General features: G+C 38.6%; 1 protein-coding gene across 2 annotated transcripts in view; it reads right to left on the bottom strand.

Moving 5' to 3' along the window:
• Positions 1 to 20,172, bottom strand: part of ARHGAP10 (Rho GTPase activating protein 10) — a 327,424-nt gene that overhangs the window by 151,943 nt on the left and 155,309 nt on the right. For both annotated transcript variants that reach the window (XM_036853059.1, XM_036853057.1), the window contains exons 11-13: positions 10,309 to 10,390; positions 8,318 to 8,363; positions 6,377 to 6,442 (exon numbers count right to left, since the gene is read on the bottom strand). In XM_036853059.1, the coding sequence (XP_036708954.1) occupies positions 6,377 to 6,442; positions 8,318 to 8,363; positions 10,309 to 10,390 (194 nt within the window). The remainder of the gene's footprint in view (positions 1 to 6,376; positions 6,443 to 8,317; positions 8,364 to 10,308; positions 10,391 to 20,172) is intronic.

Raw genomic sequence — 20,172 nt, 5'->3', positions numbered from 1 at the left:
CAAAAGGAAGTGGCAGGACATATTTAAAGTGATGAAAGGGAAAAACCAACAACCAAGATTACTCTGAACAGCAAGGATCTCATTCAGACTTGACAGAGAAATTAAAACCTTTACAGACAACCAAAAGTTAAGAAAATTCAGCACCACCAAACCAGCTTTACAACAAATGCTAAAGGAACTTCTCTAGGCAGGAAACACAAGAGAAGGAAAACACATACAAAACAAACCAAAAACAATTAACAAATGGTAATAGGAACATACATATCGATAATTACCTTAAATGTAGATGGATTAAATGCTCCAGCCAAAACACACAGACTGGCTGAATGGCTAAAAAAAACAAGACCCATATATATGCTGTCTACAAGAGACCCATTTCAGACCTAGGGATACATACAGACTGAAAGTGAGGGGATGGAAAAAGATATTCCATGAAAATGGAAATCAAAAGAAAGCTGAGGTAGCAATTCAAATATCAGACAAAATAGACTTTAAAATAAAGACTATTACAAGAGACAAAGAAGGACACTACATAATGATCAAAGGATCAATCTAAGAAGAAGATATAACAATTGTAAATATTTATGCACCCAACACAGGAGCACCTCAATACATAAGGCAAATGCTAACAGCCATAAAAGGGGAAACTGACAGTAACACAATAATAGTAGGAGACTTTAACACCCCACTTTCACCAATGACAGATCATCCAAATGAAAATAAATAGGAAACACAGCTTTGAATGACACAATCAAACAGATGGACTAATTGATATTTTATAGTGACATTCCATCCAAAACAAAAGAATACACCTTCTTCTCAAATGCTCATGGAACATTCTCCAGGACAGATCATATCTTGGGTCACAAATCAAGCCTTGGTAAAGTTAAGAAAATTGAAATCGTATCAAGTATCTTTTCTGACCACAACACTATGAGACTAGATATTACAGGGAAAAAATCTGCAAAAAATACAAATACCTGGAGGCTAAACAATACACTACTAAATAACCAAGAGAACACTGAAGAAATCAAAGAGGAAATCAAAAAATACCTAGAAACAAATGACAATGAAAACACGATGATCCAAAACCTATGGAATGCAGCAAAAGCAGTTCTAAGAGGGAAGTTTATAGCAATACAATCCTACCTCAAGAAACAAGAAAAATCTCAAATAACCTAACCTTACACCTAAAGCAATTAGAGAAAGAAGGAAAAAAAAACCCAAAGTTAGCAGGAGGAAAGAAATCATAAAGATCAGACCAGAAATAAATGAAAAAGAAAAGAAGGAAACAATAGCAAAGATCAATAAAACTAAAAGCTGGTTCTTTGACAAGATAAACAAAACTGATAAACCATTAGCCACACTCATCAAGAAAAAAAGGGAAAAGACTCAAACCAACAGAATTGGAGAAGTAACAACGGACCTGCAGAAATACGAAGGATCATGAAAGATTACTACAAGGAACTCTATGCCAATAAAATGGACAACCTGGAAGAAATGGACAAATTCTTAGAAAAGTACAACCTTCCGAGACTGAACCAGGAAGAAATAGAAAATATAAACAGACCAATCACAAGCACTGAAGTTGAAACTGTGATTAAAAATCTTCCAACAAACAAAAGCCCAGGACCAGATGGCTTCACAGGCGAATTCTATCAAACATTTAGAGAAGAGCTAACACCTATCCTTCTCAAACTCTTCCAAAATATAGCAGAGGGAGGAACACTCCCAAACTCATTCTACAAGGCCACCATCACCCTGATACCAACACCAGACAAAGATGTCACAAAGAAAGAAAATTACAGGCCAATATCACTGATGAACATAGATGCAAAAATACTAGCAAACAGAATCCAACAGCACATTAAAAGGATCATACACCAGGATCAAGTGGGGTTTATCCCAGGAATGCAAGGATTTTTCAATATATGCAAATCAATCAATGTGATACACCATATTAACAAATTGAAGGATAAAAACCATATGATAATCTCAATAGATGCAGAAAAAGCTTCTGTCAAAATTCAACACCGATTTATGATAAAAAAAAACTCTCCAGGATGTAGGCATAGAGGGAACCTACCTCAACATAATAAAGGCCATCTATGACAAACACACAGCCAACATCCTTCTCAATGGTGAAAAACTGAAACCATTTCCTCTAAGATCAGGAACAAGATAAGGTTGCTCACTCTCATCAGTACTATTCAACATAGTTTTGGAAGTTTTAGCCACATCAGTCAGAGAAGAAAAAGAAATAAAAGGAATCCAAATCAGAGAAGAAGTAAAACTGTCACTGTTTGCAGATGACATGATACTATACATAGAGAATCCTAAAGATACTACCAGAAAACTACTAGAGCTAATCAATGAATTTGGTAGGGTAGCAGGATACAAAATTAATGCACAGAAATCTCTTGCATTCCTATACACTAATGATGACAAATCTGAAAGAGAAATTAATGAAACACTCCCGTTTACCATTGCAACAAAAAGAATAAAATACCTAGGAATAAACCTACCTAAGGAGACAAAAGACCTGTATGCAGAAAACTGTAAGACACTGAAGAAAGAAATTAAAGATGATACAAACAGATGGAGACATATACCATGTTTCTGGATTGGAAGAATCAACATTGAGGAAATGACTATACTACCCAAAGCAATCTACAGATTCAATGCAATCCCTATCAAACTACCAATGGCATTTTTCACAGAACTAGAACAAAAAATTTCACAATTTGTATGGAAACACAAAAGACCCCGAATAGCCAAAGCAATCTTGAGAACGAAAAATGGAGCTGGAGGACTCAGGCTCCCTGACTTCAGACTATACTACAAAGCTACAATAAACAAGACAGTATGGTACTAGCACAAAAACAGAAATATGGATCAATGGAACAGGATAGAAAGCCCAGAGATAAACCCATGCACATATGGTAACATTATCTTTGATAAAGGAGGCAAGAATATACAGTGGAGAAAAGACAGCCTCTTCAATAAGTGGTGCTCGGAAATCTGGACAGCTACAGGTAAAAGAATGTAATTAGAACACTTCCTAACACCATATACAAAAATAAACTCAAAATGGATTAAAGACCTAAATGTAAGGCCAGACACTATAAAACTCCTAGAGGACACCATAGGAAGAACACTCTATGACATAAATCACAGCAAGATCCTTTCTGACCCACCCCCCAGAGAAATGCAAATAACAAAAATAAACAAATGGGACCTAATGAAACTTCAAAGCTTTTGCACGGCAAAGGAAAACATAAACAAGACAAAAAGACAACCCTCAGAATGGGAGAAATATTTGCAAACAAAGCAACTGACAAAGGATTAATCTCCAAAATATACAAGCAGCTCATGCAGCTCAATATCAAAAAACCAAACAACCCAATTCAAAAATGGGCAGAAGACGTAAATAGACATCTCTCTAAAGAAGATATACAGATTGCCAACAAACACATGAAAGGATCCTCAACATCGCTAATCATTAGAGAAAGCAAATCAAACTACAATGAGGTATCACCTCACACTGGTCAGAATGGCCACCATCAAAGAATCTACAAACAGTAAATGCTGGAGAGGATGTGGAGAAAAGGCAAACCTCCTGCACTGTTGGTGAGAATGTAAATTGATACAGCCACTATGGAGAACAGTACGGAAGTTCCTTAAAAAACTAAAAATAGAACTACCATACGACCCAGCAATCCCACTACTGGGCATATACCCTGAGAAAACCATAATTCAAAAAGAATCATGTACCACAATGTTCATTGCAGCACTATTTACAATAGCCAGGACATGGAAGCAACCTAAGTGTCCATCAACAGATGAATGGATAAAGAAGATGTGGCACATATATACAATGGAATATTACTCAGCCATAAAAAGAAATGAAATTGAGTTATTTGTAGGTGAGGTGGATGGTCCTAGAGTCTGTCATACACAGTGAAGTAAGTCAGAAAGAGAAAAACAAATACTGTATGCTAACACATATATATGGAATCTAAAAAAAAAAAAAAATGTAAAGGATGGTTGTGAAGGGCCTAGGGGCAGGACAGGAATGGGGATGCAGATGTAGAAAATGGACTTGAGGACACGGGGTGGGGGGAAGGTAAGCTGGGATGAAGTGAGAGAGTGTCATGGACATATATACACTACCAAATGTAAAATAGATAGCTAGTGGGAGGCAGCCGCATAGCACAGGGAGATCAGCTCGGTGCTTTGTGACCACCTGGAGGGGTGGGATAGGGAGGGTGGGAGGGAGACGCAAGAGGGAGGGGATGGGGTATATATATATACTTACAGCTGATTCACTTTGTTACACAGCAGAAACTAACACAGCATTGTAAAGCAATTATACTCCAATAAAGATGTTAAAAAAAAAAAAAGTGATGCAACAACATCTGTAGCATTAAAAAAAAAAAAAATCAACAGCCATGATAGGTGATGTGGGGGAAATCATTAAGAGCAACAGTCCCTGAGAGCACTTTTAAATTTAGGATAAAAGGCTCAGAGATTCCACACGGTTCCTCATCATGTTGAATAACATGAACTGACAGTTGAGTCTTTTAACTCTATTTTTTGTCTATTACTCCATTCAAAACAAAAGGCTTTAGTAATGGAAGACTTTTAGGAACAAAAGATTTGAAAAGAAAAACATATGCTTTTTTGTCTTTTATTTTAAATGGGGAAAATTTAACTTAAAATCTGTAGACTCTTTCTTCTGTTAAGAAAATCCAACAATTTACATATTTATAATAAAAATGTATTCAATACATGCAGATTCTACTATACATATTCTATTCAATGTACATAACACTCCCGAAAACTACACAGACCAATCCGAAAGCATTCTAGAAAGATTTTTTTTATCTGGTCAGGCAGAAGCAGGTATGTATAAATTATATCCTTCGGGGAAAGAATTTTGTTTACCAAAATAATAAGCATGCAAGTGATACAATGAAGGTTCCTAAGAAGCTCAGGAAAAGGAGAAACACGAATGATGAAGTGAGAGATATGAAAATCACAGCATCCCAATTTTGGAAATTTCTCAAGCACTAGGAAAAAGAGGAAATTTGTCAGCTCAACCTCAGTGCAGGTTGAAATGAATGAAATTCTGTCATAGCCTGAATTGCCACTGTTAGAGAGAATGGGAGAAAAGCTTTCTGTGGCTTGGGTTTTTATTATCGGTGGGCAAATACCCAAATCATACAACAGCTCGTATTCATCTGTTAGCCAGCACTCTCATTTCACAGGTGGCAGTCCTGGCTTTATAACAAAGACCTTGTTTTGACAGAAAACGTGAGTGCAATGCTTCATCCCGCTAAGTCATCCAAAGTAGGACTGGGATATACAATGTATGAGAGCGAATTAAATATTCAATTTATCCATACTTCACTAGACTCTAAACAAAGAGAAATCCACCCTCCAGAAAAAGCCTGTTTTGCAAAGTTCAATATTTAGTTTCTCCAAAGTCTGCTGGAATGGCTGCAAAGTGCCAGGGCCCTGCTTTTCCTGAGGAACTCTAAACAAGAGACCTCTGAGCTTTTAGTCAGGGGACCAAAATGGGGAGGGATTACCTTTCCTGAAGTTTAAAATGGAAAAAACCTAAATATTACCAACAGGTGGATGAGTAAGCAAAGTGCAGTGTATCTATATAATGAAATACTACCTAGCGATGAAAAGAAATGAGCTAAGGCTACACCCAACAAGATGAATCTCAAAAGGTAAACAAAGAGGCCAGACTCAAAAGACTATATATTGCATAATTCCATTCATATAAAATGCTTACAAAAAAAAAAAAGAACTAAAGTGATGAAAAGCAGCTCAGTAGTTGCCAAGGGTCAAGGAAGGAGTAGAGACTGACTGCAAAGGGGCACGAAGGAATTTTGGGGGGAGATAGAAATCTTCTATGATTGTGGTGGTAGTTACACAACTATACACATTTGTCAAAACTCATCAATTTGTACAGTTAAAATCAATGAATTTTACTCTAAGTAAATGATATCTTAATGACGCCAATTTTTAAACTGGAAGCCAACAAGACAATGGAAGATAGAGATATCTTACTAGTGCGTGAACAAGAAGTGATTAAGACTGGTTGTCCGACACTGCTGATTCTTCTACTGATTCTCATTTTAGCCCTGACTTTGTTTCAATGCAAGGGAGAAACATGTAAATAAAAAGGAAAACCCCACCCTGTCAGAGTAAATGCACAACTGAATCTCTGATGCTTAGAATGTGCATTTTGCATTAATATATTTCATTCTACAACACTTAACCATGCAGTAAGCATTTGAAATGACCCTTAGATTTTACATACCTATAGCCTCTCATGAATAAAATGATTCAATCATGTTACCTCGTGTTTCAACTGCACTGATGCATTTTCTAAGAATTGTGAATCCCATCTTATCCAACTGTGCACCTAAAAGAAACAGTTATAAAATATTAAAGGCACAATTAGTTACTCACAATCTCTTCCTTACAAAAATAGGACAAAATTATTTAAATCCAATATAATTTTTATTTCACTCTTTAAAAAAAGAAAGCTAAAGGCCACACATTCCCTGTTTAAATAATGTAAATGAGAATTTCATATACTAAGAGGAGCATTTACTGGAATTTCAAGACATTTATTACCAACATATATAAATAAACTTGTAATTTAAACTAGGTTTTAAGTTAATAAATATAGTATTTTAAATAGTGGAAAAGAAAGTGACACAAATCTTTAGGGGAAGCTATCTAGAAATAGCATTTTGCCCAAATTCCAACAACAGTTCAGGTTTGTTTTTTAATTATATATATGAGTGAAACTTCTTAAATTTCTTGACAAGCTGGAGAACACAAAACTTTTTTTTTTTTTTAACCTAGGGGGAAAATTTTTTTAAATACTTTTAAAAAATGGTATTTGAGCCATGAGCTTGAAATTTTTTTTCATATTTTATACCATGCCCTAAGCGTTTTTTATTATTTTCATAATGAATTTAAAACAGATGATTCATGTAGCAAAAAAAGATTTTGAAAATATAATTTTATATTGTTTTCTAATATGGATACTTAACCATGATTAGGCTGACCTATTTGAATACCCTTTAAAAGGCAATTCTTGTTTCAAAAATGCAATCAGGGAAAGTGAATGCTTTATTCTGTATTTAGAACTCAGGAGCAGGAATACTAAATAACTCTTTGTCCTCAGAGGGGATAGCATGAACAAGTCATGAACATAAACTGTGCAGGTTTACAACTAAGCTCGGAGAGCATTTTAAGGAGGAAAATTGGGCAGTGGCTTACTTTTTTCAGGATCCACTATTCACAACATTTATATAAAATGCAAGTGTTTCTTTCTGCTTAGCAAAACTACTTTTCCAAAACAAGGCATGTTTTCATTTTTCTATAAAAACAAGAAAAGAAAGGAAAGAGAGAAAGAGAAGGAAAGAGGGGAAAAGAGAAAGAGGGAAGAGAAAGAAAAGCAAAAGAAAGGACGAAGGGGAAGAAGAGGTACTTCGGTGACTGACAACCTTCCCCGGCACCAGGTCAATTTCCAGTGGCAGGCTAAGTGATATACACATCATGATCATTTCAAAATCATGGGTATTTAACAATGTTTCCAAACTGTGGACATCTGACAAATGTAGCTTCATTCCTCCAAAGATATTAAAAGTAGATTCATAAAGAACCCAGCAAATTTGATCACATTTTCACTTTATCTCAGTACAAATCAAGAGCACAGAGCTAGGGAGTAATTCCTTTTCCTCTAGTGCATACAATGCAAGTGAAAATTATTGTCCTAGAATACCTGAACGTGTTTGGTTGTTGTTTGTTTTATTTTCTAAGGTGCAATGCTATACTATTTGTACAGCCCATACTCAAGAGACCTTAAGGATAAAGGATATTAAGGGTGGAGGTGAGAAGGGTTGAGAACAGGGGACTTGGTAAACAGTTCCTATCCACAGGAGTTTACAACTTAGGAAGCTGACAGATGCATAACTGAAACTCTTATGTATTCATTTGTGGCTATAAAAACAAATACCAAAGTGAATTACAGAGAAAGTTTTTTTCGGTTTTGTATAGAAAGACTGGAAAGAAAAACGCTCAGAGATGGGAAAGATCAAGGAGGGTTACAGCTGTCCAGGAAAATTTGAGGAGGTCCTCAATGAATAAGACACCTACTACTTAGAGAACTAACACAGACAGGGTACAGAGAGTAAGCACCCAGCAACAGTTTGACATCAGTAATAAAAACAAAATAACTCATGAGAAAGGGAGACAACAGTCATTTTTATAAATTAGCACTTACTTCCTTCTGGTCTTGGGATGATGGCTCTATTGAAACTAGGGAACAGCTAATAAAAGAGAAAAGGGGGAAACAATATTTTTAGCAAATCAATCAAAGTGATTCCAGTAGGCACACCTAGGGACTGTACAAAAAATACACTGACATTGGTAAATCACCTATCATGCAAAGATCGGTAACAAAAAGGAGCACTCTGGGTCTCCTTTGTCTCTCACTGAGATATTGCCAAAGTAGCAAAAATAAGATGAAGGGGCCAGGACTGAAAGTTCATGTAAATTTGAAATGCTCAAACGAATGGCTGCATTCTAATCAGTAAGCTCATTTTTTTCATCACTGTTTCTAAAATCTGCTGTTTACTTAAGAAACACATGACTCCTGCCCATAATTTTAATAACCACATCTGAAATATCAAGGTGATGATCCCAGGCTGCCTCTGAGAATTCTAGCGCTGTCCCGTTATTAGCAAGGCACATACATCACCTGGAAAAAATACACAGTGCCTTAAGTGACCCCTTGTAAACACATAGCTGAATATTTATTTTCTTTCTACGTACTTGCCTTTGTCTGTATATCTCGAATTAATTACTTGGCTTTTTCACTCTAAAGGAGAGCTTATATGTCTTCAAGGTTACACTGCCTTTGGCAATAGACTTATTTATTCATGACTTAGTCATGGGATCATTTTGCTATGCAAATAGGCAAACTCACTTTCCAAAGAACTTCTTGAATCTCTGGGGGGACAAGTCCCAGTCACTGCCTTGCCTTTACTAGAGAGGATTAGGATAACCTGTTTTGGATCTCAGCAACTGTCAATGCTGGAAGTACTCCTGACTCCCAGCTAAAATTTTCAAGGACAAATTAAGAGTAAATAGAAATAAAACCACAGAGGCTAAATGTAGATCAAGCATAAGAAAATGATACACAATTCCAATCACTGCCTTTTTCCTCCAAGAATGATACATTCTCCTATATAGGATGTATTTTTAAAAGATGTAATTTGGGCTTCCATTTCTCAAACACCACATCAAGATTGCCACACGCGTTGCTGCCCAGCCTCTCTGCCTTATTTCCTACGCTCTCAGTGTGCTCCCCACTACCATCAGATAACAATATCTTTTGCCCGTTTCATAAGCTCTATCCTGACACCTCTCTTTTTACTATATATGACCCCTCTTCCACTCTGCAAATCATGCTCTTTCCTCTTTTTATTTTAAATCCTGCTGAAATGGCAAATGCTCTCCAGGTAAGCCCACCTGGTACCTGCACTGGCGGTTTGTTCAGAGTCATAAGACTGTAAGCGGAGTTGATTAAAATTGGTTCTACGGTGTTTTCTATAATCATCCTCACTAAGTCCCCCATTCAACAGATGAGCTATCCAATTCTCAGCTCCCAAATGCCACCAGTCCACTGAGAGGAAGGTAGTGCTTGAATAAGGTGGCAAACTGACTGAATTCCTGTGCCTCTGGATCTCTATCACTGCCTTTAATTTATTCCTCAAACCAATCTGAATACAGAGGCCCATTCACTACGGCTACATAATATTGCACCCTGTGAATCGTCAGGCTGAACCATAAATTGGCAAATGATGCAAAATAAGTAGAGCAGTCACTTCTAATATTGCCTGCACAGCCTCATATTTACTGTTCCATCTCCACTGAGATCAAATTGCAAGCATTTATTGTGTTCATCACCCAAAGTACTGTCACAGGTAGGAAAAAAGAAATTGAGGATTCAGATGAGTTCCTCAAGCAAAGCAAATCCTAGCAGCAAAGTCAAGAAAAATCAAAAATAAAAACTAACGATATACCAGTCTCATGTGTGCCCCTGCTACCTCAAGCCAAATTTCTAGAATACCGAACGCTTCCAAGAGGAATTCAGACACCAGTTTCAGCAGGGAACTTTTTTCAAATACTATAAAGCAAAAACAACATGAAAACGAACACAAGCCAACTCTACAGGATTTGAAATAAAACTCAACCATTGGTTATTCTTACAGCTTCTTTTCCACCCAGAGCTTCCAACCACTGCTTCCTCTCCTCTTCCGAAAACGCCTGCATGGTCAAAGAAACTCCAGGCCTGCAAGACACCAGGAACAGATCAGGTTACCCCTTGGCTGCTAAAAACAAACCTCCTTTTCTACTTTCTAATTTTTCATTGTGGTGATTGTTTCTTTTAAATTTTCAATTGTGATAAAATACACAGAACATAAAATATACCATCTTCACCATTTTTAACTACACAGTTGAGCAGTGTTGAGTCCAGTCTCCAGAACGCTTCATCTTGTAAAACTAAAACTCTGTACCCATGAAAAAGTCCCCATTTCCCCTCCTCACAGCCCCTGACAACCACCCTTCTTCCTTCTGTCTCTGTGAATTTGATTATTCTAGGTAACTCTTAGAAGTGGACTCATATAGTATTTGCCTTTTTTGTGATTTGCTTATTTCACTTAGTAAAGTATCCTCCATTTTCATCCATGCTATAGCATGCGTCAGAATTTCCTTCCTTTTTAAGGCTGAACAGAATTCCACTGTATGTACAGACCACATTTTGCTTATCCATTCATCCATCAATGGACAGGTGGCTTGTTTCCACATGGCTACTGTAAACAATGCTGCTATCAACATAGGTGTACAAATATCTCCTTGAGACCCTGCTTCCAATTCTTTTGGGTATATACCCACAAGTGGAGTTGTCCAGCATGACATAATAAATGTATGTCTGGTCTCTGACCCTATTTCCTGGCACACAGCTCCTAAAACCCTTAGAATCTCTGCAATGATGTGTCATTTTGTATACTAATGAGCTGACGGGACTGGGGGGCTCCTGGAAAGTCTCAGGATGAGGGCCGGTTGCCAAGGGAACCAACCATGTGATTAGAGGATTAGAACTTTCAGCTCCACCCCACCCATACACCTCCCCAGGAGTGGGGTAGGGCTGGAAATTGACTTCAAACACCAATGGCCAACGATTTAATCAATCATTCCTGCACAATGAAGCCTCCATAAAAATCCTTGGGGTTCAGAGAGCTTGCAGGCTGGTGAGCCCATGAAGATGCTAGAGGGAGAGCACCTAGAGAAGACATGGGAGCTCCAAGCCCCTTCCTCCATACTTTGCCCTACATATCGCTTCATGAATCTCTTCGTCTGTTCCCATTAAAATATCCTTTGTAATAAATCAGCAACAGTAAGTAAACTGTTTTCCAGAGTTCTGTGAGGCATTCTAGAAAATTATCAAACTCAAGGACAGGGTCATGGGAATGCCTGATTTATATAACCAAAAGCACAGCTGACAACCTGGACTTGTGACTGGCATCTGAAGCGGTAGGGGGGCAGTCTTGAGCCCTTGATCTGTTGGGTCTTCATGAACTCTACTTAGTGTCAAAACTAAGTTCAATCATAGGACGCTTGGTCTCCACAGAGAATTGAAGAATTGCTTAGTGCAGAGAAACCCACACCATTCTGAGCACAGAAGTGTTCTGTGAGTAGGGAGAAATAGTTTTGTCTCACAAGAGGGGTCAAATGTAATTTTTTTTTTAAATATTGTTCATTTCCACTAACAATGCACAGGGTTCCAATTTCTCCATATCTTCACCCACACTTGTAATTTTCTCTCTCTTTCTCTTTTTTTTTTTTTTTTGAAAGTAGCCATTCTAATAGGTGTGGGGTGGTAGTAATGATTAAATTTTATTTATAAAAGAGATACATGTTTATTGTTACCCAGGCATGGGCAGAGTGAAAGCAGAAAATCATCTTTCACCCCATCCCAATTCTACTTCAAGAAGACAGCACTGTTAACTGTTTAGGGTGTTTCCTCTGTATTTTCTTAGAGCTCTGGGTTGGTCCTCAGGGCCAAATGCCAATCTTTCTCAGTTCAGTTTATTTGGACATTTAGAGAGTCTGCCAGAAAACTCTTCATATTGGGAAGGAGTCCTAGGTAGAAAAGCCATTAATAATTCCTCTTAAACTGTGGTGGTTTCTCCAATGAAACAAATTTTGTATATTTGATCAAAAGTATTAAAAATGAACCTTTCTGGCAAGGGATGAAAAGGTAGAATACTCCAAACCATAGACAACTGGAAATGAAAATAGATGGTTGAAATGGAAAGTAAACATTCATTCTCCTTTGATACTGAATATACTTTTTAAAGTTAACACTCCTGTAACAGTACTTCACCTCATTTTCAAGTACTGGGTAATCTCTTACAAGTAAAGCAAGCAGCAAGAATCAAGTGCAATTCAATAATCGCTACAATTTTTATAAAGTACTATAAAGCATGCAATACTCCAAAAGCATCATGCCAAATACAAATATGCGATGCCCCCAATGTTCACACCCACATGCGTTAGGCTTTCTCCCCACGTGATGGTTATAAAGCCTGAGAAGTTATGTGCTTCAAGTTCACTACCAAGTAACTATAGCTGCAACTGATAGTCTCTTGTCTTCAACCATTTTCTCCAGACTATGAATTTTATGGGAAAGAACATCACTTGTAATCCCCCTACCCCACTGCTGAACAGCAAAATGGCTCTTTACTGTCTACCCTAAACATTTCAGCGTTGGCCCGGCTCTGCCATCACCTTGGCACTACGGGGCTCACAACCAAGATTCCACCTCCTCCTGCTCTTCTATGCACAGCATCCTTCTGGAGCAAGAATCGAGGCAAGATGCCCAGAAAACCAGGCTGTTTTAAGAAGTGCCTCGAATGGGACGTGAAGATTTTGGCCCTTATTCTTAGTAACCCACACTGGGCTCAGGGGAGTTAATTAAAATTGTGAGGGAAAACTTCAGATGGCAGGCATGTTTTTCTTTACATCGGTTAAGTGATAAAACAATATTTACACACAGGGGTCTCAGGTCTGCAGGACTGCTCCATTCTTGTAAAGGAGAAGAAACAGCTAAAGACCTCTCCCAAAAGTATATGGAATGGATTCAAACACTTAATATGTTACTAAGTGAACTAAAGTATAAAATGGACAGTAAGAGGCCACAGCAAATATATAACAGAAAGTTAACAGCTTTTCTAATCCAGGAATGGCAAAACCAGCAGAGAAAACGGGACCCCAGGTTAAAAATGGCAAAGTCTGTCACGGGAATACAAACACGGGGTTTACAAACATTCAGTTCAACGACCATTGAACGATTATGCGTTGTGCTTTAGGTCTTGTACCAGAGGGTCAGGAATTATTAAATATCTCACTACCTGCTAGGCACTGGGCTGAGCGCACAGCCCACAGAGGGCTGACTATCTAGCACAGAAAGCAAAAGGTAAACAAATTACAAATAATCAATGAGTTACAAGTACACAGAGCGCTGCCAGGGAGTCAGGTAAGTGTAAATGAGTGAAACCAGCTACCTAGAAGGAAAAGAAGAAGAGAGCAGGACATCAGGAGATGCGTGTCCACATATAAAAGCTTTCAGTTTCAAATATGCTAAATCATTGTGGTCTAGGAGACTTGTCGGTGAGCTAATTCCGCTGCCAGTCTCTTGGGGCAACTTCAGGATTTCAAGGTGCTATGGAGTTAGAAAAGGAAAGCCTGGCCTAACCCTGGAAGGTAGGCATCCCTGGGGAAGCGACATTTAATCTGAGGCTTTATGGATAAATGAGCCATGCAGGAGCAATAGGGCCAGAGTCGTCCCCTAGACCAAAGAGGCACCTAGGAGGAAAGAGCGCACTTTCTTGGAGCTGGGATCAGCCTCATCACGGGTCCTACAAACCAGCTGGACCAGCAACATGATGGAAAGCTGGAGATGCAGCTCAGGGTCCCTCCACAAAGGGCCTCCTTGGCCATGCTAAGGGTTTGCTTATCCTAAATGTCACTGAAAGTTTTTAGTAGGGGGTTAACATGATCAGATTAAAGGTGTACATGAACACTGGCTGCTGCTGGGCGGAAAACAGACTGAAGAGGGGTGAGTGCAAAGATTCGTTAGAAGACTCAGAGGATAAGACAGAGTGACCAAAATGAAGGAAAAACAAATGAATGGACCTGAGAAATAGTCATGAGGTGCTACTACATACTATGGGCAACAAAATAATGAGTAAGAAAGCTGTCACTCCAAGAATAAAGAATAAAAGACAGATCATTTCCAATATAACGTCAATAACTAGTTAAGGGATTCGGTGAGAGCCAAAAACAACTGTAGCAAATAAGGACTTACTATACTTATAATACTCAAAATCAGACACCGAACCTGATGAAATTTCCTGTGCTTTCTAGTTTCCTTTTGTTTTCCCCCTAAGGTTTTCCATTCATACTCAAGGGGAGATAACATTTACTACCAGTATATGGTTGGATATTCTTTTTTTTCAATATTCATTTATTTTATTTATTTATTTTCCTTTTTTTTTTTTTTTGGCTGCGTTGGGTCTTAGTTGTGGCACGCGGAATCTTCATTGAGGCACACGGGTTTCTCTGTAGTTGTGGTGTGCGGGTTTTCTCTCTCTAGTTGTGGCGTGTGGGTTTTCTCTCCCTAGTTGAGGCACGCGAGCTCAAAAGTTGTGGCGTGCTGGCTTAGCTGCCCCGCAGTATATGAGATCTTAGTTCCCCAACCAGGGATCGAACCCACATCCCCTGCATTGGAAGGTGGATTCTTTACCACTGGACCACCAGGGAAGTCCCTGGTTGGATACTCTTAACTAAGTTGTACATAGAGCAGCAGATAAGAGAAATAATGACCGGTTCTGATAACTTGGAAGACAAGACAAAAGTACTGAATGATGAAGAGTCATGAACTAGAATTACAGATAGTAAAGTGAGGACAAAAGCAATCGTCAGGCTTCAGATGAAACAGCCTTATTACAACTGGATAGAAATCCAATGTGGCATAAAAACTAAAGCGTTATTCTACTCCTTGCCTCCGAGGCATGATGCCTCAGACTTGAGCCCCCTAGACCTTTAAGGGATACGGCAGAGAACAAAGAAATCAACCTGCTGAAAGATAAGAGATTCAGTAGCAATCTATCACCTACAAGGAAAGAATTCTATTTCTGTTCCCATTTTGACAAATAATAACACAGTAACACAACAATTCCAGTTTGGAGAATTAATTCATCACACTGTAGTGATTCCTCGGAACACTTCACACTTGCCACATGTTACTTAAAGGGATCAGTCACCAGTATTACAGAAAGCTGGGCCCCATCCTACCACACACGCTGCCCACAGCCATCCACTATAAGCCCCTACCTCTAAATAAAACATCGTGTGCTAAAACACGTTTCAACGATTTTAAATTTCTCAAGTTTCTTCCCCTTTTTTAATAATCAATTGCTAGGAAATCATTAAGCCAAACTGAGACTTAAGAACACATTTTAAACTACAGTATTAATAGCATCTCATCCTTAAACCATAAAAATTCTCTGGTTTTTGAAACAAAGACATGTTTTATTAATAAGATTTAATGGACATATAGAACAACATGGTGACCAAGAGGCTAGTGAAGAACAGAAAATTTTATAACAATGTGCTGGATTATTCACATTTACATAAAGAAAGAAATAGCAATTATCTCTTTTTCATTTCACGGAGAAGCTAAGGGAAAAACATTAGCGACTCCCCAGAAGCTAGAACCAGGATGGAGAACGTTCTAATTTGGGGTTCTTGGAGCAGATACTGCTGCAATGCATTACACGGGTCCAGCTGAGGACAGCGCCTCCTCTTCTTCCTTCATCAAATAATCATCTCGACCAAACTAACATCGGGTACGAGCTGTGTATCACACACTGTGCTAAGCTCTGGATAATCCTGCATGCATAGCAAGGCAAAGTGGATTCCTGGCATACAAAGGCAATGGGATAAACTTCACGAAGGAAAAGTGGACCAGACAAAAGAGAGCACCTGGCCGGGACAGTCTGTCCTTACTTAAAACCAAAATTATTATCTGTAGAGCACAAGGTTGAGAACTGAAATCTGAAGAAACAGGTTAAACAGGTTCTTATTCTTAAATCAGCACCCCAATCTCTTTTCATTCATTCATTCAAAACAGTATGGACTATTACGCATCAGACACTACCCAAGGCAGATGCATGAGAAACAGTTTTAGGAAACTAGTATCTATCTGTATTCTATGTTTGACCCCTTATCTATTAATTCTCTTTCAACTGCATTTTTTATAGTGCTATCGAAGCACATGGAAGACATGCATTTTCCTTAGATTCTACATAGCAGATCAATGAGCCCGTATATTAAGAAAATATACATGAGCAGAGAGAAACATTCACAAGACATTTATGAGATGTCAATTGATATTATTGTAAATGGAGAAATTAAGAGAAAAAACTAAGAAGCAGCTACCAAAATTTATGATGGTAACAAATCGGGAATATCCTAAAGCTTTTCTAAGAGGAATGTTGAAAAGGAAGAGGGGAAAAAAAAACCCAGCACATTACAAGTCCTGCACTAAATTATACTCTAAGGGGAAAGTGCCAAATCCAAGCAAAACACTTTTAAAAGTTTTAGAAATGTAGCAGTCATAATTAGCTTCTCATAAGGGTTGCTGGAAAATTTTTTAAATACATACATTTTCTCCTGAGATAATTAAAGCATGTTACCTGATTTTACTAAGGGGGAAGACTTTATAACAACTTCTTTCTTCTGTCCACTAAAAAGGTGTTTCAAATAGAGCAAGTAAGCAATGATATAGTCACAAGGAGGATTGTTTTCTCCAGTAAAAGTGAATTCAACCCATTAATCATTAGAGAACAGCTGTGTAGAAGTTGTTAAGACAACATCATTCTCACCTTAAGAACATGAACAAGATGGAGAACCTATAAAATCACAGTTTTGTTTTGCTTTATGTTAAACAACCATCTGATGGGACTTCCCTGGTTGTCCAGTGGTTAAGACTCCATGCTTCCAACACAGGGACGTGGGTTGCATCCCTGGTTGGGGAACTAAGATCCCACATGCCGCACGGCACAGCAAGTAGGTAAAGTAAAGTGAAGAACCATATGAGAACTGAAAATGCAAAAAATTCCTAGTTAACTAAAATGCAGAAAGTAACAAGTCCTTTCTTGGAGAGAAGGCACATGTGCACATACAGCTGTTTTCAACCTTTGTGAAGCAGCAGGACAAAGAGGAAGCCATCAGAGATGAGGAAAACAGGATTTTAACAAAGTTTTAAAGGTAGAGTATGAGCTGGTGTGATGGTTTAAATCCTTAGAAGACACAGACACGAAGAGAATGTGAACCCACCCTCTCACTCCTTCCCACGGTGTTTCCCCAGGTGCTCAGGGGCAGTCTGAGGGCAGAGCTGAAAGAGGTGTGTCCGCTAAGACTGAGGGACAGGGTGGGAGAGTTTCCGGAGAGGGTTCAGATAGCATCCTCAAATCACAGGAAGCCCGTGACTAACAGAATCTAAATAAAGTAACAACAATGCCCAATCTCAGCTCAACCGCCAACTGACCTGACAGCCCTACGCATTAGCAGCCTGATGGAAAAATGGGCATGTCCTTTACCAGATATGAATATTACTTACCTTAGTCTCTACTGCTCTCTTACAATCCCTGGTGTTCAACCAGAAAATTACAAGGCATGCAAAGAAGCAAAGAAATGTAACCCAACATCAAGACAGGAAGTAGTCAAGAGAACCAGACCCAGAAATAGCCCAGGTACGGCTGGGGGAGGGGCAGGGGGAGGGGAACTGAAACCTAAAAACAACAGTAAATATGTTAAAGGATCCATGGCAAAAGGCGGCCAACACACATAAACTGATGGGAATTTCCGCAAAGAGATGGAAACTATTAAAAAGACACAAATGGATATGCAAGAAATGAAAAATAAAATAACAATGATGAAGAGTTCAGGAACACACATTCCACATGCAAAGCAACCAAACCCAAGTCTATATCCCCAACCGCCCCCTTTATCTAACTCACTTGCCCAGCCAATATTTCCCCTGCCCTAAAATCACCCCCAGGCCAGATACCAGACAACTGAAAACCACACCTACAGCCTAGAGCTCACCAACATTACTCAGAGTAGCTAATCCTATGCTTTCTCCCCTTCTCTGCCTTACAGACACCGCAGTAAAAGCTCTAGTCTAGGATTTCCCCTCACTCCTTCCTGACTCCTGACCAAAACCTGGTGTTTCCCCACATGGCCCTATGTGGCATGGTGTGCCCTCTTCTCTTGGAAAGTGTAAGGAATAAAATTCTCTTCCAATGGCATTAGCCTCTACATGACATCACTCAGCCACCTCGGTAAATTAAAATCCTGCAGGTGTAACTGAAACCAGTATCAAATGATCTAACATAATGCAGTTAGAGTTCCAGAACGTGAAGAAAGAGAAAAGGGGGCAAAAGAAGCATATGAGGAGATAATGGCTAAAATTTTCTGAAATTGAGAAGAATTATCAACTCCCATATCTGAGAACGTCAATGATCCCCAAGCAAGATAAAACAAAGAAAACCCCATTTAGGCACCTCATAAAAAGAAAATCTTGAAAGCAGCGAAAGAAAGAGATGACAGGGCTTCCCTGGTGGCACAGTGGTTGAGAATCTGCCTGCTAATGCAGGGGACACGGGTTCGAGCCCTGGTCTGGGAAGATCCCACATGCCGCAGAGCAACTAGGCCCGTGAGCCACAACTACTGAGCCTGCGCGTCTGGAGCCTGTGCTCCACAACAAGAGAGGCCACGATAGTGAGAGGCCCGTGCACCGCGATGAAGAGTGGCCCCCGCTTGCCGCAACTAGAGAAAGCCCTCGCACAGAAACGAAGACCCAACACAGCCAAAAATAAATAAATAAAATTAAATTAATTAATTTTTTAAAAAAAAGAAAGAGATGACATACAACAGAACAGTAAGAAAGATAGATGACCTGTCATGAGAAAAAAAAAAAATGGAACCTTAAGAAAACAGAAATGACTTCTTAGAAGTGCTGGGGGGAAAAGAAAACTATCAATCCAGAGTTCTACATCCATCAAAAATGAAGGTAAAATAAAGACATTTTCAGGCAGACAAAACATGAAAGAATTCTCCAGCAGATCTGCATTACAAGAAATGCTCAAATTAAATTAGCCTAAGGAACTTAAGGGAAATAGCACAAGATAGAAACTTAGTTCTGCAGAAAAGAATGAAGAAAATCAGAATGGATAAATATTTGATATTAAAAGATATGACAAACTTCCCTGGTGGTCCAGTGGGTAAGACTCTGCATTCCCAATGCAGGGGGCCCGGGTTCGATCCCTGGTCTGGGAACTAGATCCCGCATGCATGCCACAGCTAAGAGTCCACAGGCCGCAACTAAGAGCCCACATGCTGCAACTAAAGAAAAAAGATACTGCATGCCACAACTAAGACCAGGTGCAGCATAAATAAATAAATAAATAAATATTTTAAAAATAAAAGACATGAAACCACACACACACACACACACCCATACACCCATATATATGTAAATAAAACATTAAATTTTTTAAAAGAGTACTGATTATTAATTTCATAAAGTAAAACTAGAAACGTATTGTTGGGCTCAGAGTGTATGTAGAATTAAAGTCTATAAAACAAGGGCACAGAGGGCAAAAGGGTGGTAATTGGAAGTCTACTGTTGTAAGTTTATATTGTTTATGAAAAGGTAAAAATATGGTAATTTAAAAATGCACCTTATACTCTGTAGGACAACTACTAAAAAATGCACATACAAAGAGGCATAACTAAAAATCATAGAGAGGAGATAAATTATAGAGGAGATAAAATAGAACACTAAAAAAGACTCAATTCATTCAAAAGAAGGCAGCAAAGGAGGAACAGAGGAACAAAGAGCAAACAGAACAAACAAAACAAAACCAAGATGGTGGGCTTAAACCCATACACATCTACAACTACACTATATACACATTAACTAAAACCCTGATTAAAATG

This window comes from Balaenoptera musculus, chromosome 5, assembly GCF_009873245.2.
Source record: "Balaenoptera musculus isolate JJ_BM4_2016_0621 chromosome 5, mBalMus1.pri.v3, whole genome shotgun sequence".
Taxonomy (NCBI): Eukaryota; Metazoa; Chordata; class Mammalia; order Artiodactyla; family Balaenopteridae; genus Balaenoptera; species Balaenoptera musculus.
This window is presented reverse-complemented; position numbering and strand designations above follow the sequence as displayed.